This window comes from Phyllostomus discolor, chromosome 13 (genome assembly GCF_004126475.2).
Source record: "Phyllostomus discolor isolate MPI-MPIP mPhyDis1 chromosome 13, mPhyDis1.pri.v3, whole genome shotgun sequence".
In the NCBI taxonomy this organism is placed as follows: Eukaryota; Metazoa; Chordata; class Mammalia; order Chiroptera; family Phyllostomidae; genus Phyllostomus; species Phyllostomus discolor.
In genome coordinates, this window is record NC_040915.2 from 44981826 (window position 1) to 45008854 (window position 27029).

At 52.9% G+C, this 27029-nt stretch overlaps 2 protein-coding genes across 2 annotated transcripts in view; one reads left to right on the plus strand and one right to left on the minus strand.

Annotated features, from left to right (window-relative positions):
* The window catches only part of P2RX7 (purinergic receptor P2X 7), a 34519-nt gene extending 24364 nt beyond the window's left edge, over positions 1 to 10155 (minus strand). The window contains exon 1 of the mRNA XM_028527701.2: positions 9979 to 10155. Within this exon, the coding sequence (XP_028383502.1) occupies positions 9979 to 10097 (119 nt within the window). The 5' untranslated portion in view covers positions 10098 to 10155. The remainder of the gene's footprint in view (positions 1 to 9978) is intronic.
* IFT81 (intraflagellar transport 81) overlaps positions 1 to 27029 on the plus strand; it is a 137747-nt gene that overhangs the window by 36421 nt on the left and 74297 nt on the right. The gene's annotated exons all lie outside the window — the stretch shown is intronic.

Sequence of the window (27029 nt, forward strand, 5' to 3'; positions counted from 1 at the left end):
TGCTTTCTTTATTCATTCAGTACGTATTTATTTGATCTCTTCCCTCCGCCCAGCCCCTAATATCCGAATGACGTTAGGACGTCTGAGCCAATGGCTGTCCACTAGGAGCTGACCTGGGAAGCCAAGACGGAGTGGGCCAAGCTGTGGTCCCAGCCACTCTCAGCCTTGGCTGTGCTGTGTAATCCCCCAGGGAGCTTTGGGAATCACAGTCCCTGGGACCCACCCCTGGCGACCGTGATTTAGCATGTCTGGCGAGCTCTCCGGGTTCCTAAATACATTTTCACACTTGCCCCGCTGAGTCTAGTGCACAGCCAGGGCTGAGAACGCCTGGGAGACTCGTGAGGAGACAACTCACATTCACCAGTTGAAGTCCACCCGGAGCAGTGCCATCCCCACTGCAGGCGGGTGCCCAAGAGACACCCCCATGCGTGTGCCTCAGGAGTTATGCGCAGGAATGTTTGCGGCAGCAGTATTTGTACGAGGGAGAACTGGAGATAGCCTCAATGCCCTTGAACACTGAACAGATCGATTGTTGGATTCACACAGCGGGGATGCTCTCCAGCAGTGAAAATGTCGGAGGGACACTTGAATCAGGATGGAAACAACGCCGAGCAACCGAAGCGTGCCACGTGACAAGGTTTAAAGAAATCCAAAACAACATCCTAGACTCAAGCGGACACCTGTCCGTGCACATTCATAGCGGCGCTACTCACAGTCGCCAAAAGCTGGCAGCGGCCCAAAGGTTTATCAGTAGGAGAGTGGGAAAGCAAAATGAGGTCTATGCACGCATTAGCCAGCCATCAGAAAGGAATGCAGCGCTGAGACACGCGATACTGTGGATGGGCCGTGCACACACTGTGCCGAGTGCACGCGGAAGGAGCCGTACCCAGAAGGGGACGCAGAGCCAGATCCCAGCGACACGGGAGATTTAGAACAGGTGCATCCACAGAGGCAAGGGGCAGATGGGTGGTTGCCAGGGGCTGAGGGCGGGGAGATGTGGGGATGAACTGCCTCTCGGGGACAGGGTTTCTTTTAGGACAGGTGGTGGCCGTGATTCGGAACTAGACTCCTGGTGATTGCACAACACTGCAAATTTACTAAATGCGGCTGAACTGTACCCTTTAACATGGTTGTTTTTATGTTATATGCATTTCACCTCAGTAAAAAAAGGAAAAACATTTTTATGGCTATGGACATACGTTGTAGAAATATAAAAACAAGCAGAACGACAGGCACCCAATTCAGGGTGACGTTCATGTGGGGAGAGGAAAGGGAACAGGATACAGGCTGGGTCTGCAGGGAGCTAAAGCTGGATGAGCGGTGTTTTATTTCTTCAACTGGACAGTCATGTTTCATATCTTAAGTCCAGCATTTCTGTAACATTCGCTAAAAAAGAAAGCCGGTCAAGAAAGGCACTGGGGCGGGAGATCCAGGTCTGAGCTCCAGTGAGCACACACGGGGCCGAGCCATGGAATGTCACTCCACAGGCGAGTCGGCGACCCTGCTCAGCAGTCTGGCTCAGCCGCGTGTCACAGCAGGTACGTGGGCCCGGCCGTGTGTTCCCCGTTGCGTATTGCGGCGTTGGAGCGGGATGACCCTGCTCGGCCCGGCCCCCCACTCGGGAAGCTCGGATCTGACCTCTGACATCCATTCCCGAGTGCACAGCGTGTTATATAGATCAGCCTCAGTGCAGTGCAGCCCTCTCGTAAACTGGAAGACTTGTCTTTGTATGATAACGCACATACCATCTTAAGAATTAAAGTGCTTCAGAGCCGCATCAGAGGGAAAAACGAGAGTCTGTAGTGCCCTGCCCCAGGGTAAGAATGTTCTAGTGACCATCCCAGCAGCTCTTTCCCTACTCGGAGACTTACACAAGCCATGTCACCTCTCAGGGGCCGTGCATTTAGTCCCCGAATGAGGAGATAACCTTCTGGCTTCCTACACCCCCTGACCTTCGGGGGCCACAATTCTGTGCACTCTGAAGCCTGCAAACCGCGAGTCCTGGAGCAAACAGGGGCCCGAAGGGGCTGGGGATTTGGCTGGGCCTTGTGGGATGGGTGGTTAGAGGTGACAGGGGAGAGGCAGCCGAAGGGTCTGTGCGGGCAGAGAGGGTGACAGGGGAGAAGCCCGGGCACACTCCCAGGCAGCCTGGCTGACAAGGACAGGGGGTGAGGGTGGAAGGGGGGATGGAGAGTGAGATGGTAGCCCTGGCTGGCGTAGCTCAGTGGATTGAGCGCAGGCTGCAAACCAAAGCATCACAGGTTCGATTCCCAGTCAGAGCACATGCCTGGGTTGCAGGCCACGGCCCCCAGCAACCGCACACTGATGTTTCTGTCTGTCTCTCTCTTTCTCCCTACTTTCTCTCCCTAAAAATAAATAAATAAATCTTTAAAAAGAGAGAGAGAGTGAGATGGTGCCCCTGGGCTGGCCCGCTGCACCAGACTCACCAGATGTAGCAGAGGGTCCCCATCAGAATGAGCTGCCTCAGGGTCCCCAGCCACAGGCTCTGAATCTGAACGACTTTGGTGATTTCCAGAGAGCGGCACATACTGGGGCACTGGCACGGTGCGGGCATGGTGAGCGGGCGGGCCCTCCAGGCACTGCAGAGGAAAGCGCCCCTCGGCCCAGCCGGGCTCTCTCTTATCTGTCTGGGGCTCCCTGAGCAATGGTTAACTCTTATCTGGCGGGGGCTCACTGAGCAAAGGTGAGTTAAAGTGAAAGGACGTGACCCGAAAGTGAACTGTGTCCCATCCGCCTAGCCCAGGGCGGCACACACGGGGGTGGGGGTGGGCTCTGCCCCGTCTGCGCCTCGTGGAGATGCCGAGCTTGCGGCCTCTGCTTCTTGCAGGTGAGATCCCCAGGGAAGAATCAGATTATGTCCGTGCCTGGTCCACTCTGCTGCATGGGGAGGTCAGCAAAGGGCCGAGGGCAGCAAAAGGTGTGCTGAGGGGGAAGTGGGGGAGAGCCTGCACCCCCAGAGCAAGTTCAGCGCTGACTATCTTAGTTACCCGTTGCTGCTATAACACGTGACCATGAACCCGGTGGCTTCAAACAACGCAAATGGATTCTTTTAAATGTCTAGGGATCATGTTGTAAAATCAGGTGACAGCCGGGCTGGTTCCTTCTGGAAGCTTCATGAGAGAATCTGTTCCTCCCCCTCTCCAGCCCCTAGAGGCCGCCGGGCATTCCCGGGCGCAGAGCCGTGTCACGCTAGGGTCACATCGCCCTTCTCTAACTTTGACCCCCCCACGTCTCTCTTTTAAGGACTCTTGGGATGTAATCAGAGGTAACTTCCCCATCTCGAGACACTGAACTTAATCACGTCTGCGGAGTTACTGCCTCCTGCCCTAGGAAGCAATGCGCCCATGTTCCTGTGTCCTGGCACGAGCACGCGGTCTCGCCACCCAGGCCCCGCTGATTCCCGGGAGCCGTGTGCTTCATCGTCCCTCCACCCCCCTCTGCCGTGTTGCCAGGCGCATACTTAGACAAGCATCTTTTATATCTCAAACCACAAACGGTTGAACGATGTCCTGTTTCCACCAGCAAAGCAAAAGGGCATGTCCCGCCTTTCAACAAGGCCTTGCATGACAAACAAGAGTGTGGTCGTGTGGGCTTGGCGGAGGTGGTGACGGCCCGGACACCGTGCTGGGGACACAGCCAGCTTTCCTTAGGGAGGCTAGTGAGTGACGCTGGTGACGACGACAATGAGGATAATTTTCATGCATCTCATACCTCCTTCTCTCCCACCTCCTCTCCGTCTGCATTTCAACATCATCTCCCATCATAAAAATAAATCCTCTTCCAACTCCACATTCTTCTCCCGTGGCCACCTGACGCCTCTCCTCTCCCTGCAGCCAAATCGCCTGAGGGAGTGAGCCACCACACCCCTTTCACAGCCCCGCTCCCTCCTCCTCCCACTGCCCTCTGGCTCCCGCCCCACCCCTCCCCACCCCTCCCCTCCTCTGGAGCCTCCCTCCTCAAGCAAGCAACGACCTTACGCAGCACCTTACACAGCAACTTCATCCGAGAGACACCCCGCAGCTGTGATCTTCCCGGAACTCTCAAGGGCACGTGACACCAACGACCGAGCACCAGCTCCTTCCCCTCCGTCCCCTAGCGTCCCTGAACCCACACCCCCCTGGCTCTGGGTCTCCGTGGCCACCCTTCTGACAGTCCTGCCAGGACGGCTGTGCTGCCGTCACTTAAAGGTCAGCATCCCTCAGGGGTCTGCTCTGAGCCCTCCTGCGCTCTCATCTACGCCTTCTCTCGCTGGCCGGGCGCGGCTCCGTCCACGGCTCTGGTTCCCATGCGCATGCCGGTGACGCACACATCCGTGTCTCCGGCTCCAGATGCACGCGTCCAGCTACTCACGTTTGTGTGTCCCGCAGCCGCGTCCAGCTCAGGGCTTTCGGTGCCGAACTTACTGTCTTCCACCCCGAGTGGGGCTTTCCCCCCACGTTTCCCATCCCAGTACGTTCTTCCGCCACCCGTCAGTGGCTCCAGCCAGAAACACGGACACTCCCTAGCTCATCCTTTCCCTCGCTCCCCCCCCCATACATGCTGCTGTTTCATCTTCCCAGTGTGATCACACCCGCCTGCTTCTCTACCACGGTCACCTCCTTCCTTCGTCCAGGTCACCGCCAGCTCTCATCCAGATCACCCTGTAGCCTCCTAAATGGTCTCCCTCCCTCCATTCGTATTCTTATCTCCTCCATGCCCAAGCTCCTTCCACACCCACCACCTGTTTACAGCTGCCGCTACCCATGCCCATGGGTGCTATGGGTGCTGTGGGCTTCTCTCAAGAGAACAAATCTTAGAAGAGGTTGAGGGCCCTTGGGGAAGAGAATTCCGCAGTCCTGAATACACAGAGCAGGGGGAGTGCATTTCCGAATGGGCACATTCTGGCCCTGGGGCAGGCGGACTTCTCAGATGACCTCAGCATGTCCCGTATCCTGGCATATGTATAGACCCTGCCTAGTCCCCCAGACTTGGAGAATGAAGGACGTCCTTCCGTGTTCAGCTTGTATTGCACAGTGGACCTGAAGGCAGGAAGATCATCTGGGTAGGCCTGACCCAATCACACGAGCCCTTCAAAAGCACAAGATCCCAGAAGAGAAGTTGGAGATGTGAATGAAGCGTGAAAACAATTCACTGTGTCATCGCTGGCTGGGGGGTGGAGAAGGCCACGTGACAGAGAATGCCACTCTGAGAGAGGCCCCTGGCCAACAGCCAGCAAGCAAACGGAGCTCTCGGTCCTATAATCGCAAGGAATGGAATGTTACCAACGAGGATGACCTTGGAAGCGTTGGGTTGGCCAAAAAGTTTGTTTTTTCCTTCCGATGGCTCTAGTAGCGCCTCGTCGCCTTTAACTTCATTCGAAACCATTTTGTTAGATTGTATTGCGACGGCTGTCATATTGGCATGCGTGTAAAAAGCGCTGATCAAAATTGGTGAATTTTTGTGTGGCCATTTTAATACTGAAGGTGGAAGCAAATATGCAACATTTTCAGCATATTATGCTTTATTACTTCAAGAAAGGTAAAAATGCAACTGACATGCAAAAAAAAAAGATTTGTGCAGTGCGTGGAGAAGGTGCTGTGACTGATCAGCTGTGTCAGAAGTGGTTCGTGAAGTTTCACGCTGGAGAGTTCTCGCTGGACGATGCGCCATAGTCCAGTAGACCAGCTGAAGTTGACAGTGATCGAACTGAGACATTAACTGAGAACAAAGCTGTACCACACGGGAGATGGCTGACATACTCAAAACATCCAAATCAATGGAGTTATTGGGAAAAAATGAAACATATGTCTTTTATTTTATGGAAAAAAAAAAACCCTAAACAGACCTTTTCCTCCGGAGTCCCAGAGTGAGAACTCAGCCCAGCTCACATTTCATTTCAGCCTCGTGAGTCTCTGAGCAGAGGCCCCAGCCACGCCACGCCCAGGCCGCTCACCTCCAGAACTGTGGGCTGCCGAGTGGACCGTGTTCTATACCCCTGGGCTTGTGGTAGTTGGTTAAGCAGCAGCAGAAAACTCACACAGCCCCCACAGGCTTCTTACTCTATGGGGAAGCTTGCAGCCGACAGCCAGTCGAGGGCCGCAGAGGGGAGTCTAAAGCACGGGTCCAGGGAAGTGCTCCCCATTGTGTAGGTCAAGGCTGGCACCGCCCCCATAAACTGCTAAAGATGAATTCTGCTCACACCCACCACCTCCTGTCATTCCCTGTGCGCTGAAGTATCACGTGGTGCTTATGTTCGAAAACTTTGGGCTTGGGTCTCGCACCTGTCTCCTAGCTGCGAGAGAGGCAGGGAGACGAAGCTGTGATACATAATTGAGAAGTGGAGCCCCTAACTACACTGTTGAGATCATGACTACCCACTGAGACCTTGTAAGGAGTTTGGGTTTTGACTTTCTCTTCCCCACTCCCTCCCCGCACCCACCACTTTCTTTTCCCATTTCTTCTGGCAACATCATTCTTTTTTTTCTTAAGGAAAAGCCACTGACTGTGGTTCAGGTCAGGCTCAGGTCAGAGCTGAATCAGCTCTGTTACCCTCTGCCTACGTTCTGCCACAAAAGTGAGCACATGACCCCGGACTGGCCAATCAGGCGACACCATGCCCCTAGCCACAATGATTGGTTGAGAGATGAATACGGAACTCAAGCTCAACCAATCAGAGTCTTTCCTGGGACTTTCTTGGCAGAGCTCTCAGAAAACACTTGTTTGTTCCCCTGGGGTTGTTGCCAGAAGAAGAAGGTGTGAGGTTATGAGTGTGCCATTTTCCTACATAGATAGCCTATGCAAGAAGACCAAATAGATCCAAGATTTGGGGAAAGTGACCCGGCCCTGATAACACATTTTGAACTTTTATAACCGTCTACATCAGAGGATGGTTTCATCTCTTATGCTGCCTGATTACATGACAGTAAATCCTCCTGTGTGGCATGGTGGCTAACTTGAGTTAGGTTTCTGTCACATAGCCAAACGACATGGCTAACACAGACCTGCTCTGCATCCTGTCCACACCCTGTTGCAACCCTGGAAGCCGGAGCCACTGCCTTTGACTCCAGACCAGAACTTGGCTGTGAGCGACTATGAGAAGCTGACCAGCCTCTTGTCTTACTTTCTGTATTGCCATCCCCTGCATCACACCCCAGTATCAATAACTGATGCCCTGTCTTACTGAATTATCCTGGCTCTTTGCCTTGTCAGCCCTAGCTTGGGCAAGCCCCTGGACCCAGAGCCCCAGGCCAGACCCCACCACCTGCTGCTGTATATCCTGGGTTTTGCCAGAGCCCGTCTGGACTTCCATCTGTGGTCCACACCAGTCCTAATTGATGCACGCAACATCCCCCAATCCCTGCGCACCATGAATCTACCCATTTCACAGATGGCCAACCTGCAGTTGTATCAAGTTGAACCTCAAAGTACAACTTAAGGCAGCATTTCCCAAGCTGTGTTCTGTGGGACACCGTCCCGTGAGCTGTAAAACTTCCGTCAACCCCAAGGGCAAGCACAAAGCCGGCAGCGTTTGTTCTTCCGCTTTATATTTTAAAATAGAAACAACGGAGAAGCATTTTACATGGGGTTGTCTTCCACACTTAGCGCTTAAGGGAAAGAGCTGTGTCTCGTCTAAGTTGCCTTCACTCAGCCCCTGGACGGCGCCCAGCACGCAGCCAGCGGACCTCCCTCCTGCCAGCGAGCCCATCGGACCCCGGGCCCCCTCCGGCTCTGGGACAAGGTGCTGTTTTTCCAGTTTTGCTCCCAGTGAACGTAAAGCCGCTGGCTTATCTTAGGGGACATGTTGGGCGGAAAACACGTATCTAGATTTACAGGCAGGACGGCAAAATGCTCCCTCTACGAGAAGCACGTGGGAGCAGAGACTCGCTGAGGGGACGCACCCCAACTGGAGCACCCCATCGCAGCCCTACGCCGAGGCGCCCGTCACCGAATCGCTGTGCTGGTGTAACTGCGTGAGCTCTCCTCGCTCATGTGCACCGTGGCTCGCCCGGCAATACCAGGAAGTCAGTTACAGCATCTGTTACTGGAATCGTGACATACGATCCGTGTGTTGAAGCATAACTACGCTTCTTACCATCAGCTCTGTGTGATATCTGGCCAAACTCACGTGTCTCATTTTAGAATTCTAACGTGTGCTTTTTATTCAGTATTTGTTGCATAGTAAACAGAGGAATCACAACCGTGATGATCCTAATCATTAATATTAAGAAGAAGAAGGAACACCTGGTCAGAGCTGGCCACAGGCCAGGTGTTTCCCTAGCAGCTTTGCAATTATTAACTCATTTCATTCTCACAGACCACCACCATCCCCGTTTTAGAGATAAGGAAACTCAGAGAGGTGAAGGATTTCTGAGTCCACGATTATAGATCTCAGATCCCAGGGGAGGGGTGTGTACTTTGGCAGTCAGAGGAGAGGATGCACCTGCTGCCTGTGAAAGTACCTGTGATACTCAGAAAGATTCTTTTCGAAAACAGCGACCCTTTCTGGCACTCTCGCCCTAGGCCAGGCCCTTATAAGGGCCTGTGTACCTTCTCTGTTTGCCACAGCAACTCTGTGAACAGATGCGGAAGCTGGAGCCCAGAGAGATTAACTGACGACACCGCCCTCGTCTAGATGCAAGCTACCATCACCGCCATCTCCACAAAGAGCAAGGGAGCATCACCCATTAGGAGAATGTGAGCCAAGACCGCAAGGAGATGCCACCTTGCATCTTTCTAGGCTGCCTACAATTCAGACGGCAGAGAGTTACAAGCGCTGGCGCAGCGTGGAGGCGTCGGATGCGGCACTGCTGGTGGGAATGTGAAATGGGGCAGCCGCTGGGAAAAACAGCTGGGTGGCTCCTCAAAAGGTTGAAAGGAGACTTACCAAGTGACCCACCAATGTCATTCATAGTTACATACCCAACAAAACTGAAAACATGCAAAAAACCTGTACACGAATGTTCACAGCAGCGTCACTCACAATGGCCTCAAACCGGAAACAACCCACATGTCCACCAAGAAGTGGTCTATCCATACAGCGGGTTATTGCCCTGCCATGAAACAGAATGAAGCGCTGACATGTGCCCCAACATGGACGAACCTTGAGAACACGGTGCTGAGTGGAAGAAGCCAGTCACGAAGGACCACGCACTGAATGGTTCTGTTTCCGTGAAACGTCCAGGATGAGCAAACCCGCAGAGACAGAAAATGGGTCAGTGGGCGCCTGGGGCTTCGGAGGAACAGGAGGATTGGGAATGACAGCTGAGGGATGCGGGGTTTCTTTTTGAGGCAAAGAGAATGTTCTAAAATTGTGGTGGTGACTGCACAACTCCGTGAATATGGTTAAACCCACTAAACTGTACCCTTTCAATGAGTGAATTGTATAGTATGCAAATTATCTTAATAAGCTGTCAAAAAAAAGAAAGGGAGGAAGGAAGGGGGGGAGGGAAAGGAAAGGGAAGCGAAGGGAAGGGAAGGGAAAAGGAAAGGAGAGGAGCACGAGAACCTTCCTGACACTGAAGAGGACCGTTTACAAGCCTGGTCCCGCTCCTGCCCCTGAGCACTGATGACTCAGGTCGTTGCCAGCATGATCACCAGGTGCAGGGAATTCCTTGCCTTCTCCCTGGGAATCCAGGGTGTTGCCTTGTGTTTTCCCACCTCTGCCCGCTCGTCCTGCCCATTTCACCCGGGCAGGCCCAGGGTAGAGCCCAGCATCGCACTCACCTCCCAGCGCTTCTTTCTGCAGCAGACTGACACTGCTCCCTCCTGCCTGCTGCCGCCTGCCAGTCCCTACCCCTCCCTCACCAGCACACCCCCCTCCCGCCCCCACCGTCTCTGCCAGCTTGCTGTGAGACAGACGCACGTCTCAGACTTTCAAACAATGCGGAACTCAGGGTATGTACCAGAAGCTGCACCTTGGCATTTCCTGTGCCCCCAACCCCTGCAGAGATTTGGGGGACATCCCCACACCCCACTCACCTAATATAGGAAAAGACAATGGCGTGGAGGATCCACTTAATGGTGCCATAGTTCACGCTCTGGATCCGTATGATTCTGTATGTCTTATACTGGAGAACGCCTTTGTAGCAGGCTGGCATGGCGAGAGGCTGGCTGTGCGCTCGGAGCTGGACCACGGAGCAGCCTTCCCCTGCGGGTCATAGCAGGCTTTCCACGTGCGAGAGGAAATGAACCGAACCCTCCTGGTCCTCGGCAGCAGCCTTGAAGTTTCAGTTCCTCCAATGACAGCAGAGCTGGGGCGGGCCCTGGCAGCTGTCCCGTGGTGGGTGAGGATAAACAAGGGGCCAAGTCCTCCAGGCCTGCCTGGCAGGTGACCCCGCCCCGGCTGGCCTCCCCCAGATGCCGGCACAAAGATGGTGTTCAGAGGAAGGGCATTTTTGGAATTCTGCCTTTTTCCCCTTTCCTTTCGCTCTTTGACTCGTTTCCTTTGGCGGGGAAGAGGCAGCCCTTTAAATGTCAGGAGCCCCAGCGCTTCCATTTTGCCTCAGTCAAGAGCCTCCATCTTTCCGTCACCTCCGGCCCCGCTCGGAGACCGACTGATTCATCTGCAACCCTCTGTTCAGCCCAGACGTGTGTGAGCTCTGGGCGAAGGAAGGTCTCCCCGTCGTCTTTCTCCCCCCGCTTCCTCACAGCACCCCTGCCTGCAGACGGCAAGGGGAATCCGCCTTGCCGTGTGCGGAGGGGGCGGGGGTGCGTTATTTCTGTGCTGCCTTTGCCCCGCATGGCCCTCCGCCACCTCTCTCCATCGTGCTCTGTGCCCCGGGACGCCCCCCCGGTGACCCAGGCCAGTCAGCCTGAGACCGCCAGGGACAAACTGGCCATCCGACAGAGCTGGGGTTTGCGGCCCATTCAGTGAGGGAGACCTCGGGCCAGAGGAACCGTGGGGCAGCACCTCACAGAGGGGCAGAGTTATCTCAGGATTCCGGAGGAGAGGGGTGGAGCTTAAATAAACTTATTTATTTGAAAGAATTATTTATTTATTTTTAGAGAGCGGGGAAGGGAAGGAGAGAGACATCAATGTGCAAGAGACACATCTATCGGTTGCCTCCTGTACGCGCCTTGACCTGGAACCAAACCCGCAACCCAGGCACGTGCCCTGACTGGGAATTGAACCTGCAGCCTTCGGGTTTGCGGGACAATGCTCAACCCACTGAGCCACGCCAGTCAGGGCTAGATGAAATTTAAGCGAAAGCAGGTTTTGACAGGTTCAAAGCAAAGCAGGTTTTGTACACAACAGTCAGCTTCAGGCCTGGATTTTAAAGGGGACCCAGGGCCCTGTTTCCTTGGTAGCAATAAAGCTGAGATGTGGAGGGTGTCAGGAACCCCAGGGGGTCTGAGTGCACGTTGCGTGCCTTTGCTCCTCCAGGCAAGAGTGGATTTCTTCATCCTTACCGATGCAAGTTCGAGTAGCGAAGTTTCCGCAAGCCTCTGGTTTTAGAGGATGCCGTTGCTCAGTGAGTGAGAAAGCAGCCGTCACTCACGCAAAGATGGGGCACGATCACGTTACAGCCACAGAGAGATACTGTTTCTTTATATCTTTGCAGCAGCCTTTACCCATTTATGCCCTTTTGGCGTGATAAATGGCCAGGCAATCTTCACTTTTCCAGTCTTAGCTCCATGTTACTTTCTCACCCCCGTGAGCTGCGTCAGGGGCGCCTTTACCTCCTGGTCCCGGTTCAGGAGCCCGGAGAGCAGGAGGACTGTGAGGGCGAATGTGAACTCTCCGGGCGCCTCTCCTCCCGCATGCACAGCCGGGGCTTCGGGGCACCACGCCACCCCCCCTCAGGCCTAGGGGCCGTAAGGGCTCCCTGCCGTTGCTGGCCCCAAGTGACTCACCATCCTTACTGCTTTCTCTTAACTCTGCCGACACCCATGATAAACGGCCCCACTGGGGTATGCCGTCATTGTTTGGGAGATACAGTAATGTCATCTGTAAAAAGAGGAGGTCCTCAGGACTCTTGTCAGGGTGGCGGAGCCTCATGGTTAGAACATAGGCACCGAGGGACGAGCTGCCTGGCCTCCAATCCTGGGCTCGTACCTTGCCACCTTTGTGACACTGGACCACGCTGTTCGTGCTGTTCATTCACTTATTCAGTCATCCCCCAGAGCGCCAGCCACCAGTGGATAGAGCAGTGAGCAGGCAGACGACCCACATGTCCATCAACAGATGAATGGATAAACAAAGTGTGGCTCATCCGTCCAGTGGAATACTACTCGGCCATGAAAAGGAACGAGGCCCCGACACCTGTTACAACGTGGATGGACCTTGAGAACAGGATGCTGAGTGAGAGAAGCCAGACCCAAAGGCCACATATGTGGTTCCATTGACAGGAAATGTCCAGAAGTGGCAAATCACTTCAGTATGGCCCTCGCCACCAGCCAACAACATACTTTCTCCTAGTCCTTCTGCCAAACTCGTACCCTCCTCCCTCATGCCCTTCCCCCTCTGCTTCCTCAGCCCTCTGTCTGCTGTCCCCCACCCCCAGCACTCAATCGGCTTGCTAACGAGTCTCAGCTGCCAGATTCAGTGGGTATGTTTTACTCCTCATTTTACTTAACCTTTCGGATGCGTTCAGCATCTTCGACCACTCTCTACTTCCTGGAGCAGTTTCTTCTCACGACTCCCCTGAGTTCTGTCTCCTGCTGGTTTCTCGTTTTTACCTTTGTGACTCTCTGTCCTGTCTTTCTGTGGCTCTCTTCTCCCCTTAAATGTCCATTCTAGTGAATTCTGTCTCAGCCCCTTTTATATTTTGGTCAGTCAGGACCGGACAGGTTGCGCTACAGTAACAAACAGTGCCACAAATCTCAGGGCATAAAAACAACGTCGGCTTATTTTTCTTTTTTTTTTTTCTTAAAGTCTATTTTTAAAATGAACCATTATATATATATATATATATATATATATATATATATATATATTTAAAGATTTTATTTATCTATTTTTAGAGAGGGAAGGGAGGGAGAGAAAGAGAGAATCATCAATGTGCGGTTGCTGGGGGCCATAGCCTGCAATCCAGGCATGTGCCCTGACTGGGAATCGAACCTGCGATGCGTTGGTTCACAGCCCGCGCTCAGTCCACTGAGCTACTCCAGCCAGGGCTTCAGCTTATTTTTCATCAAGACTGAATGTCCATCATAAGTCACCCGGAAGGCTCTGCTCGTCAAAGTCACGCAGAGGTCAAGACCATGGAACAGCCACTGTCTCGAGCTCCGGCATGAAAACCCTCTCAGGTCTTACCGCAGCATGGAGATGCTCGGAGCTAGAAATAGTGCACTCCCTTCTGCCTCTCAGCCATTGGGCAAAACCAGTCGCCTGGCCCCACTGAAGCACCAGGCAGCCCAGAAATGCAATCCTACCAACATGCCTCCCATGTAGAAACAGAAGCAGAATTGTTCGGTGAGCAGCACTGATGGCTTTTGCGTCTTCTCCCTGGGAAGCTTCATCCACACATGTTCTTTTAAGAATCACCGAAACGCTAAAAGAAAAGAGAGTGGGAGGAAGGGCCTGTGTGTATATTATGTGTTTCGGGATGCATGAACTAAAGCTGGAAATAGGACGTACTGCATAGTTTAGGGGGCCAGTGCAAAACGACACACGGGGTCCTTTATTCAAAATTAAAAATTTCGTGATGGCAACGGCAGAACAGCAAACGGAGCCTGGGCATAGATAGGTCCCTCTGTAGCAGCATAGTTCCCGTGTCGATGAGGCTGGCTGCGCTTGGAAAGATACTCCACATGGTCTCGGGAGGGAATTGGGGGATTAGTCAGTGTTTTCTCTCCCATATGCATGCATTACTTAAAAAAAAAAATCACTAATAGGTTTTTAAGAATCTCCAGCTCCAGACCAAACCTGCCTTCTGAGATCCATACCTGTGCAGAACCTCCCTAAGTATCCCACAGACACTGCAAATCACCCCTTCAGGATGGAGCACCTTCCCACTAGACAGCAGTGCAAGGAAGGGCTGATGAGGGGGAGAGTGGCAAGGGCAGGAGCAGACTGCTCTTCCTGCCAGTTTGGCCCGGGGTGGGGGGAGGTCCGGGTGGTCTTTAACGGGGGGCACAGGGTTAAGGGAAGACTGGGGGGCAGTTAAGATGGGAACATTTGAACCATTCAAAGATGTTCAGCAAAGGATTGTGGGTCTGTACTCTGCTGTCCCATCTTTAGGAAACTGAATGGAAGTCTTCGTGTCCAAACTAATAATAAAACCCAAATGACGCGCTCAGTTGTGTCTTGAGGCAAACTCTCTGGGTCTCCTTTCACTGAAGGAGCAAAGATTTTTCAGTGGCTGGATATCTTAAAGCTCTAGGTATTCACTCTGTAGCCTAATGGAAGCAGAAAAGGTTTGTTTGTTTTCTTTTTTTTTAAAGATTTATTTATTTTTAGAGAGGGAAGGGAGGGAGATAGACAGAGAGAGAAATACCAATGTGCGGTTGCTGGGGGCTGTGGCCTACAACCCAGGCATGTACCCTGACTGGGAATCGAACCTGCGACACTTTGGTTCGCAGCCTGCGCTCAGTCCACTGAGCTACGCCAGCCAGGGTGAAATAAGCCTTTTAACGCAAAAAACCCCAAAGATGTTCAAAGTGGAATGTCAGGATCGGTGGTCTCTGTTTCTCTGAGAAGTAGGAGGTGAGGTCCTGAGTGGAGTGGAGGGAAGAGGGGCCGTGGGTGAGGCTCTTTGTCAAGGGTGTGAGTGCTGGGGGGTGCGGGGGGTGTGTGTGTTTGTGTAGCGGGGCAGGAAGTCAAGTGATCTCCCTTCAGTGGAAAAGGAAGTTTGTTTTTTTAGGAAACATGGTTTATCTCAGAATTAAAAAATGCATAGGGACAACTGGAACTGAAAAACAATCCTGAATGGGGGGAAAAAAAAAAGAACTCAAATGCAGGAAATGGGGCCCACCTTTGCAAGAACCTAGTCACAGAACCAGAAAGTGAAATGTGTTGCCCTGAGGTTGCCCTTTCACTCTGTGTAAGGCTGTGCGGCCCCGCCTCTGCCTGCCCCTCCCTGCCCTCCGAGGGCGCGTGGCCACGCAAAGCCGTCTCAGTGAGGTGTCCGCGGTTACCGGAAACACGCAGATCACTGCCCAGTTCCTGAATGGGGGGGTGGGGGGGCCGGCGGGGAAGAATCTGGTTGATCCGGCTGTTTATCTCGGTCCGATCAGCAGTAGCTGTGGGCGGGGCCACAACAAACCGGCCCCGCGAGGAGGGGGTGGAGAGAGGTGTGGCTCTCTGAGAACGAAGGCCCCGGAGGCTGAAATTCCTCTGCTGTCTCTCCCAGGTGACCCAACTCAGGGCAGGCCAGGCAGTCTCCCAGCGGTCCCTAGGGGGACTGAACCCCTGACACCCACAGCAGTGACCTGCTGAGTGCTTCCTGTCCCGTTGCCTCACTCCCCTTCCTGGCCTCAACCTCCCCAATAAACCACTTCCTGCGAACCCGTGCCTCAGGGCGTGCTCGGAGGAAACCTCGTGTGGTTTGGCCTCCTGGGCTGTGGCAGCCGTCCGGAGCCCCCCCCCCCCCTCCCCCCAGAGCGCTAAGCAGTTTGCAAGCAGAGGTGTGGTGTGAGCTCCTTTGCACCTTAGAGAAGGCGTCCTGGCTGCCCCTTGGAAAATGGGTAGAGGGGGCGAGAGCGGAGGCAGGGTGTCTGCCTCCGGAGAGGGTACAGGGACACGCAGCAAGGCTGAGGCAGATCCCCGAAGCCCACCAACACCAAGGAGGCTAAGCGGAGGCGTCAGGAAAGGAGAGGAACCCCAGGAGGGAGCGTGTACCCCCAAAGCCAATGGTTCACAAATAAGCCTGTGGCCACAGGAGATGCTAAGAGCAATTATAAAGCCGTGCAGTTAAAAGGCACCAGTGAGGGCCTGACATAAATGAACGGGACAGGGTAGAGTCCAGTATTAAACACAAAGGGAAGCGGGAACTTAGTATATGATAAAAGCACTTGAAATCGGGGAGGAAAGAAATTCGAACAGGAGCTCAGAGCCCTTGGCCAGCCATCTAGAGGAGGTCAGAGGAGGGCGGGGAGTGGAGTGGCATTCTCACTTCTGGTGTTTAAAAGACGGGTGACACGCTCCTGGGCTGTGTTCCCTGGGGTCGAGCTCACGTGCCCGTCTGAGGAAGGCCCCGGGGCCTTGGAAACTCAGTTTCTATGAGGAGTCCCTTCTAGAACCTTTACAGGAACGCGAGCAGGCTCGGCCTCAAGGGATGGGGTCAGTAAACACCCCGCTGGAGATTGAGAGATTAGTCAAGGAGGGAGACAGTAAGAAATCAGGCCGGGGGCATCCCGGGAAAGGAGGAAACGGCTGTGTGACTTGCGGGCACACGTAGGGAGACCTGTGCACCTTCCGTGCTGTCCGTGACAGCGTCACGTCGACTCAGGCTGGACGTGCAGGTGGAGATACTGAACTCGTGCTTGCCAGACGGCTCCAAGATGCCAGTTATAATGTAGGAAAAGCACAACAAGGAATTAGCTGTCTTTCTGGATGAAGCGGGTGAGATTGAACGGCGTGCCAGGCACCGTCGGTGAGGGGGTGTGGGTGGGGAAGGCGTGCAGCGAGGCCGATTAAAACCGCTGGGGGGGGGGGGGCACCACAGTCGGTGTTCGGGGAAGGAGTCCCCGTGCAGTACGTGGGGAAGTGGTACGAGCAGACATCCTGTTGGTTGTCGCTGGCACTCTCTGGGGTTCAGGCGGAACCATCAGCAGGAGGAAAAGTGGAAAGCATCTGGGATGTGGAACGCCCTGTAATTGGGGAGCAGGCAGAAGGGCCGCAGGCAAAGGGACGCATCGAAGACTCGCCAAGACAGGGAAGGAAAAGGTCGATGATCACGCCACGTGGAAGCCGGAGATCTCCCTGAATGTGGCGGGAGTCCTGAGTGCGTGGGACAGTTGCCTCCGCATCGCCTCGCTGAGAGCACACTCGCACGAACCCCGACTGAGCCCAGCAAGGCCCGAGTTTCCCCGCAATGCCAGGCCGCGCTCCGCAGGGGTCGGTGCGAACCGAATGCTGCTGCAGAGGCTGCTGTGAGAGCCACGGCCGGGTGGGCGCTGGGGCCAAAGACAGGTGCCCGCGGGCTTTGGCCTGTGATGAAAAAGCTGTGATGGAACCCATGGCGAAGTCCCTGATTCTGATGCCGTATGTGTGGAGGTTGGCAAAGATGAACTAGAAGGAGAAAAAGGAACCAGAAACATCTGGGCACTGACAGAAGAATCCACTGAGGAGGGGCGTGATTCTAGAGCTGAAGAAGAAGATGGTCTCTCGAAGCAGATGCTGCGAACAGGTAACCTGTCAGACTCTTGTCCCGTGTATAAAACTTTTCCGTCTGTGTTCGGGATCATAACTGCCCCTACAGTCTGACTTTAAAAGCATTGGGCCCATCTTAGATAGCGCACATGGTCAGAAGCCTTAGGATGAGAACCAGGTCGTGTGTGTTAGGTGACATCAGGTTGACCGGGACAGAGGATGTGACTCAGACTTCAGTGACACAGTGCTCAGAGATACGATGTACATTCTTGTAGTTCGTGGTTTTTTCTTGTAGATAGTCTTAAGATTCTTAGGAGTTGTTTTCAGCAATGTAGGTGTTGCAATAACTGGGGATTTTGCAATCATGTTATTCTACAAGTGGGAACACACATTCTTGAAAGCCGAAAAAAAGATGTGGGAGTGTTTGAAACATGATAAGATCATCAAATGTGAGCAGAATCGGCAACACGGAACAGGCGGTCAGGCCGTCGTTCTGTCTGTGTTGCACCCATGATGCATTATAGCAAAAAAAAAAAAAATGCAAACGGAGAAGCTGGATGCTCTGAGGTGATTCATGACGGCACCGCACTCACTCCTGTTGGTGTGGGTGCTCGTTTGGATTCACCACAACGCTGGGGTGATGCCGGACTCACTCTTCTTCAGGAATAACGAGGTTTCAGCCCGGATGCACCGCGGTTTCTTTCTTGGGAACTGGAGCTACTCAAAAAAGCCTGTTGGAATGTCTTTTCCTCCGTGTTTCTCCACGGCAGTTCCTTGTGAATGTGCCTTCGTCACCCTCCCTTCCTTCCTTGTCATCACCTGACTCAGAGTTCCCACCATAAATGTGTCTACTGCTTAGGGATGTCGCAGGGTTAGTGCCCTGGTGTCCAAGAGCGTTTTTTCTCCGAGTTCCACTTAACCGGTGCTGTCTAATGGCTGCCATGCTGGACAGAAAAGATGGAGAACATTGCCACCACCGTAGAAAGTTCTATCAGACCGTGCTGCTGACAAGATTAGTGGGATGGAGGAGGAACAGGTGCGTGCGGGCGCAAGTAAGCGAGGACGGAGAGGGTGGGCTCAGCCAGATGGCACCTGTTTTCTGTGAGAATAGGAGCAGAGTTGCCTGATTGACAGAGAAAGAGAAGGCAGAGGGAGGGGTAGGAGGTTTGATGAGAATGAAGAAGATCTGAAACAGTTGCTACGGTGACTGGGAGACGAGAGCCAACAGGGGAGAGAGCAGCTCCTGGGGTGGCGTTGAGAACTGAGGACCACGGAGGGGTCATTGCAGCGGTCTAGGTGGCTGAGATGACCACGGGGCCCCGGGCCTTCCCGCCTGCAGGGCCCACCCCCCACCTCCACCCCCAGGGACCCAGCAGGTCTTGCCAAGTGGTTCAGATCGTTTTAGAATCTGTGATCCTTGGTGTTTGCTGTCTTTGTGATGTTCGTCTATGTTTGTTCCTGAAGCTGTGAGCAAAGCTCCACCTCTGTTCCTCCTCCCTCCGAAAGCACCCTTCCCTCGGCCTCGTGTCCCTTGCCAGCCCCACAGCCAAGGGCAGGCAGCTCCTCTTTGTCCACTGGCTCAGCCTAGGCACTAGGGATGACTTGCTTCACTCCATTTATTCCGAGTAATTGCCCTGTCCTTCTTGTGGATGCTGGGTTTCTCTTTCTCTTCATCCCAAGGTCTCCCCTCCATTCCATCCAAGCCAAAACACATGTTCCGCTGGGGAACTTTAAAAATCTGTTTCTGAGTCAAGACAGCCGACCCCTTTGGGTCATAACCAAGGTCTTTGCAGCCCTGACCTCAGAGACTGGGGGTGCAGATTGCGTGCCCCCGGGGACACCTGGCAATGTCAGGAGACACTGGCGGTCGTTATGACCGAGAGGGTGCTACTGGTGTTTAATGACCAGGGATGCTGCTGAATGTCCTAAAATACACAGATCAACCCCCCCTTGACCGAGAATGGTCTGGTCCAAAATGTCAGTGGTGTCAAGGTTGAGAAACCCTGGCCTACACAGTATTGGCGCCTAAGCTGTAAATTCAGTTGTGAAATCGAGGACCACAGTGCAACGCACAGAGCAGGTGCCCAGCGAATGCTTGGTAACCACGTGAGTGAGCGAGCAAACGAATGATCATGTGAATGATCGGCCGAGGGCCCGGTTCGGGACTGCGGGTTCAGTAGATGGTTATCGACTCAATCCTGCGGATGGTCCCCGCCCTGCCCAAGAGCCGCCTGCGCCCAGCTGGACATAGCCTCTCGCTGTGGTCTGGGTCGTGACGCATTGCTGCGGGGAGCCACAGAGTGGCGGAGCAGACGGAGTTCCTCCGCATTGTGATGGAGTCGTCGCCGTCTCTCCAGCCCCTCTTCTCAAACTCTCAGCAGAGAAGGGTCGAAAGGGCTGAGCTCAGTAAGGGGCCGAGCCGAGTAAGGGCCTGTGGGTCCAGCCGTCTCGGGAAGGCAGGAAAAGATGCGCCCAGACTGAGGGTTGTTGCTGACGTGCCTGAGGATCACAGCCCGTTTGAGGTAGAGACAGGTGGAGGGAGGCCTGGGGCCGGATTCAGCCTCATCCCCACACTTCCCAAGTCACCTACTTAACAGACATTGACCAGGTGCCAGGGACTCTCTGGGGCACGTGCGAGTTAACAAAAGAGACCAAAATCCCTACCCTCCTCGGGCTCATATTCTAAAGAAACAAGGTGGACGACAGGTAAGTCAGACAGGTAGAATGAGTGAGAGGGCCGTGGGCCCTATGGAGAAAAATCAAAAAAGGAAGGAAGATAACATGAGTTTGGGGTCGAACTTGGTGTTTAAACGGAGGTGAAATTCGCATGAGACAAAGTCAGCCATTGTAAGGTGCAGAATTCAGTGGCATTCAGTACATTCACCATGTTGTGCGGCCCCCACCTCTCTGTAGTTCCAAAACATGTCACCACCTTGAAAGGGAGCCCTGTGCCCACCAGCAGTCACTCCTTCTCCCCCCGCAGCCCGTGGTCTCCACCAGTCTGCCTTCCGTCTCTGCGGATTCTGCAGCCCCTGGTAACCGCCATGTCTTTGCTGTCTTTGTGGATGGAACCACTCCGGGCAGTTCCCGTAGACGGAATCATACACTAGGCGGTCTCTGTGAGTGGCTTCTTTCAGTTTACATCATGTTTTCGAGGTCCATCCGTGTTTTGGGATACATCAGTATTTTATTCCCTGTCATGGGTGCGTGGGACTGTGTGTGGGTATGTCACATTTCATCCGTTGATGGACACAGGTTGTCCCCACCTTTGGCTGTTATGAGTGGTGTTCCCGTGAACATTCTGGCACAAGTGTTTCAGTTTCTGTTCCCGTTTCCAGTGGGAACCCGAGAGCAGAATTGCTGGGGTGCGTGTGGAACCTTTTGAGGAACCACCGAACTGTTTTCCACAGTGGCTGCCTCCTTTTACATTCCCACACGCAACGCGCGTGGGTTCCAGTTTCTCCACATCCCGGCCGACGCTTGTCATTTCCCATTTTGTAAACAGTAGCCATCCGCCCTGGCTGGTGTGGCTCAGTGGTGGATGGAGCAGCGGCCTGCAGACCGAAACTTCACAGGTTCGATTCCCAGTCCAGGGCACATGCCTAGGTTGTGGGCCAGGTTTCCAGTTGGGGGTGTGTGAGAGGCATCCACACATTGATGTTTCTCTCCCTAAATAAATAAATAAAATCTTAAAAAAAAAAAAAACAATAGCCATCCTAGCGGTAAGAAGGCATATCTCACGTGGTTTTGATATGCATTTCCCTAATGCACATCACTGGATGTTGAGCATTTTTTAATGTGCTCATTGATCATTTGTGTATCTTCTTTTTTTTAATATTTTATTTATTTATTTATTTATTTATTTATTTATTTATTTCCAGAGAGAGGGGAAGGGATGGGGAAAGAGAGGGAGGGAAACATCAATGTGTGGTTGCCCCTCATGTGCCCCTGCAGCTGAGGTCCTGGCCCGCAACCCAGGCATGTGCCCTGACTGGGAATCGAACCAGCGACCCCTTGGTTCAGAGGCCGGCACTCAATCCACTGAACCACACCAGCCAGGGCATTTGTGTATCTTCTTAAAGAAATGTCTATTCAGCTCCTTTTCCGCACTTTTAAATTGGGTGGTTTGTCCTTTTATCATTGAGATATGAGTGGGGGTTGAACTTGGACATAGGGTGGTCAGAAAAGGCCTCCCTGAGGAGAGGACTTCTAACCTTAAGAAGGGGAGGAAGCAAGTCACCAGGATGTCTGGGAAGAGCAGAGCAGGAAGGGAGAGCAGTGAACGCGAAGGCCCTGAGGCCGGTCACTCACGCGTCTGGAAAGCTGGTTTCCTGCCCACAGATGGGGAGGAACGAGGCCTGAAGACAACATTACATCATGCGGAGTGCCCGCAAATTATCGATGCCCGGGCCTACCCACGCACTGAAGCAAGATACCTACCTTCTCGGAGCTCCAGCTGGCTCATCTGTGAAATGGGGATCACGGTGGCACCCACCTCCCAGTGTTCTCACAGGCATCAGGTGGAATAACACACCCAGCCGGGGCTCGGCACACAGCAGTGCTCGGAATCGTGGGCGCAAGCCCAGAGCAACAGGGCTTCGAGTCACGAGACCCCGGAGGGAAGCGGTTTGCGGGAGAGGCCGCGGGGCGCTGTCGGGGGAAGGCCCGTGGTCCGGGCTGCGACATACTTGATTCAATTTATGTTTTGTTTTTTTTTTTTGGTGGTGGACATAACGGACCCGGGGGCGTCTTTCAACAATATATCGTTCCAGGCCCCCCCTGTTTGTTCTGCAACATGTATACACGGGGTTTTACTTGGAAATACATTCAATATTTTAGCCTTTCTTTCTCAAGACCTCCACTTCCCTCATTGTATAATTTCATTCAAGAACTGAAGATGTTTTGTGCTATGTACTTAAAGAAAAAATGGGAATGACATAACCACAAATTCCCCTCTCTTCTAAATAATTGGCATAAATGAAACAAATAACTATTGGTAATTTTCATCTTTCAATTTCATGTCTAAAATCATATTTTGTAAGAAGTCAAATTAATATATATGCAAACCATAAACTTTCCCTGACTAATAGAAACCCTAACTTTTTTTTCTGAGATTCTCCTATCATAACTATTTTCTGTGAAATTTTGAGCACTGTGGTAGGTGAAATAGTGGTGCCTCTAAAGGTGTCCTTGTTTTAATCCTGTTGACCTGAGACTACATTAACTCTCATTGGGAAATGACTCTACAGATGTGGCCGAGATTAAAGACCCTGAGATGGGAATAGTACCCTTGTTTACCTAGATAGGCCAGTCTAATTACATGATTCCTTTGGCAGGAAAAATTTTTTGAGGCTAAGATCAGAGGAGGATGCAACACTTCTGGGTTTGAAGATGAAGGAAGAAGGGTGACCTCTAGAAGTTTGAAAAGGCAGGGACACTGACTTCCCTCTAGGTCTTGTCAGTGTAAGACACATTCAAATTTGTAAAGCATGTCTGGTGAGTTTATCTGAAGCCAAACTGATGACAATTGCTGTAAAGCAAAATCTCAAAGGATTGAGAAATGTTCTGGAGAATGACAGTTTAGTACCTTATTTTGTTACAATCAAAGGAAGAGACATAAGGGGTTACATGAAATCCACTGGTGATAGATGAGGGAGGTGGGAGAATAGCAAAAAGGACAAACCTTTGGGTTTGGATGAAATGATACAAACATACTTCTTTTACAAAGGTGGGTATGTTACAGAACACAACAAGGGGGGCCTGGGACGATATACTATTATTGAAAGAAGGCCCCGGGTCCGTCATGTCCGCCGCCAGAGGAAAGACGTCTCTCAATGCCAGAGATTCGTGAAAAGGAAAGGAAATGTTTATTTAATGCTATACTAACTTAAAGTAGTGACCTAATGTCTATTAAAAAATCCTAAAGCCCTAAAACACCCACAAACAGACACAGTCCTTCCTTCCTTCCCCCTTTGCCCAGTCCAGAGTACCGTATCTCAGGAAAGGAAATAGAAGTCCATGGCTTAGGCAGTCCTCTGGTTCTTCCCAGTTAGTACTCCATCTCGACTGGGAGACCTCCCTGGGTTCCCGGCACCCTCCGCTGAGTCACCGGGATCTCTGCTAAAACCAGGTGGTGGTTCCCCCTTCTAAAGCTGTGGGGGTCCCCACTCTGCCAGGCACGTGGTCCTCTCTCTCAGGGCTGCAGGAAGGGAGAGTCCCCACTCTGCCAAAACTGCATGGTTCTCTCCTCCAGGGCTGCCGCGTGGTTCTCCTCCTCAAAGCAGCATGGTTCTCCTCCTCAAAGCAGCATGGTTCTCCTCTCTAAAGCAGCATGGTTCTCCTCTCTAAAGCAGCATGGTTCTCCTCTCTGGGCTGCGCATGGTTCTTCCCAATTTATGTTTTGAAGAGCACGACTTATTTATATACTGACACCAAGCAGGGGGATCAGTCTGAACACCCACTTTCACCAGGTGACCGCGGGCGAAGTTTTAAGCCTCTTTGAACCCAGTTTCCTCATTCGTGTCTCAGTATTGTGGGCAGGATTCAAGACATAAGTGTGTCAGTAGGAGAGGTGCTCAAAAGGTTTCCTCTCTCACTGCTGCGTCGTGGGTCTGCCCAGCAAACACCATTTTGGACAATCCAAAAACACAAGGTTACCTTAAATTATATTTTCCACATGAGTTGCTATGCTATTTTACTTTGTTTAGGGTTGTGTGTGTGTGTGTGTGTGTGTGTGTGGCAGATGGAATGTAGGTTTCGGGGTCTCGGGCTGGATTTCAGATCCCAGCTACTGGACTTACTGGTTGTTGGAATTCGGGAAATTCCAACAAAGTGTCATAACCACTTTGGGCCTTGGTCCACCTTACAAAGCAGCCGTGAGGACCCGAGCTCATTTCTGCAAAGCACCCATCCACCAACAGGACTCTGGCCGCGCTGGTGGGAAGAGAAGGGTGGGAGGTGCGAGCGGCGTGGATGGGGAGGGAGAACAGGGGGGAAGAATCCTAGTAGGACTCCCCAGAAGGCCTAGCAGAGGGGAACCACAACAGGTGAGTCTCCAGCCCTCATTTTTCTACCTCTAAAAAGAGCAAAGATCGGGATTCTCAAATGGGAGACTCTGTCCATGGTTGGGCTGGCGTGCTCCGCCGAGGCCCTTCTCCTCTCTGCATCTCAGTTTCCCAGGGACCCCTCTCCAAACGGCCTCTCCTCTCTGAAACCACCTGTGGCCCCGCTACTGACCAGCAGAGGGCAGTGGTGCACCAACATCGCTCTGGAGTGTGTGCCTCCCGAGTTCAGTTTTCTTTGCTGTTTTGACCCTGGACGAGGGAATGGTGGTGAAATAAGAATGGTGATATATGCTTCTCTTTTTCAGAGGTCCTTATTTTATACTCAGTGCACCGTCGGAATAGGTCTTGGCACAGCATACAGAGGAGGGAGCACACAGCCTCAGAAGCATGAGAAACAACAAGGCCGCACATAACCCACTGGCAGTGTGGGTCACACCACATCCTAAATTTAGACCATCTGAATGCTCGGAATGCGATGCTGTACGTCTGGACCGCTTAGCATCGATAACCAATTACCCGCTTGGTGGTTCACGAAGCACTTTCTGATCCTCGATATCAGAAAAATCTTGTTTTATTTGATCTAGCTTACGGAACAATTTCGTTGCGGTCCAGAGTGGTTGACGGAGGCTTGACCTGGGCCTTGGAGTCCATTTGAAATGAGGAAAGAGGGCGTGAGAATGGCCTTCCGACGAGAGGGGAGGCGTGTCCAGGGAACAGGGGCAGGGCAGGTGGGGGTAGGGGACAAGAATGGTGCACACGGGAAGGCTGGAAGGAAGGAGTGGTAGGGAAGATTCTAGGTGTACCATATACCTGGGGTTTGTTTTTTGGGGGGGCCTGTTCAGGATAATACTCTCCTTCTGATAGTGCCACCCAGTTTTCTTTCGGGGAGTCACTTCTTCCCCACTGTCAACCCCATTTGCGTGAAACGCCATCCCCTGGTTTGGAGGTGGTCACATGACCAAGCCCGACCAACCAGAATGCCACATCCTTTGGTCAGCGATTGGCTGGTGTGTGGGCACGTGACTCGACCAAGCCAATCAGAACCAATGAGACTCAATCCATTTGCTGAGACTGTCTGGACCTCCAGGTTTCCTTGAAAATTTAGGAAATCTGGGTACAGTGGGTGGCAGGCAGATGGGCTGGGGCTGAGGAGAGGCTGTCTGCTTCAGGTGGGACGTGCGCTGTACGGTTTGCCCTGGCCCCCGCCGCTTTTCATCACTGGGGATGGTTTGGCACTCTGCGAGCCAAACATAATTTGTCTGTCTGCCGTGGTTAGCCCTGGGGATACTAGCCAAGATGAATCCTGGTTGGAAGGACGAGAGGGTGGCTAGCGGGAAGATATCCATGCAAAACCAGGAACGTTTGTGCAGGAAGACCAACATCGCCTCCCAAAAAGCAATTCCATAAACATTCATTCAATCCCATCAACCCTGTGAGATAAGGCAGGTTAATCTCATTATGCAGATAGAGAAACTGAGGCCCGGAGAGGACCCACATTCACAAGCTACCACGTAGCCCCTCAAGGCTGCACTCTTTACCTCCTCCCTCGTGGTACCCAAGTTAGAGATGAATTTGAAGGTCCCTGAGAAGCTCAAGACATCGCAAGGAAAGTGAACCCTTGTGCTTATGGGGTGCCAACCTGGGTTCGTTACCCAGTGCGTCTCTGGTGCCTTTTAAATCTCCGTGCTCTGCGGTGCACAGGACTGCTTGCTGGGCAGCACTTCTCGGGTGACGTGGCAGCCAGAGTGCGCCTCTCGGGTCTCCTTCCCCGGAGCCTGCTGGGGAAAGCACGGCTGACCGGCAGCCCTACTTCCCGCTCCTCTGGGTCCACCAAGTTCACGCCAAGGCCATGCTTCCCCAGGGCTGCTCACAGCCAGCCACTGAGCACAGGGGGCGTGTTCGTGCAGCCACACCGCTGCCCAACCTGGGATTCCTCTTGCAGGTGACTCTGGCCTGGCTGAAACCTGTTGCTGTCCCAGGCTCTTCCTACACTCCCCCCCCCCCCCCCCCCCCCCCCCCCCCCCCCCCGTCGCTCTCTTCCCCTTCTTCCTTCACGGATACCGATATGTAAATCATCAGTAAATCTTTTACTAGTCTGAGCCAATCATGGCGTCTGCCTCTCGGAGGAGCTGAATGAACACCGATGACTTGCATTTTGTGAAATGAGTCAGTGGCGCCTACAACCATCCAAACCCACAGCATCTGTTGACAAGAATACAGGGTTTAACACTGTAATTGTTAGGCCCACGGGCATTGGAGCTGGAACGCCAGGGTGTGAATCCTCCTTTCCAGTGGATGACCTTTAGGGAGCTTCTAAGCTGGCTCTGAGCCTCTACGGCCTCATCTGTTGAATGAATGATTCTCACCCAGCAGCGATTTTATCCCCCAGGGGACATTTGACAATGTCTGGAGACATTTTTTTGATTGTTACTGACATCTAGTGGGTAGAGGCCAGGGATGTGGCTAAATATCCTACAGTGCACAGACAACCCCCAGCCCCCAACACACACACACACACACACACACACACACACACACACAATGATCCAGCCCCAAATACCCATAGTGCCGAGGCTGAGAACCCCTGTGTTACATGGCAATGGGGGCAGTAGCTAATTCTAAAGGCTGTCGTGGGATCGTCTGTTCAATATCTGTCATGTCTACTTCCCCACCCACCTTGTGAACTCCACGGGTCAGGGACCAGATGATTC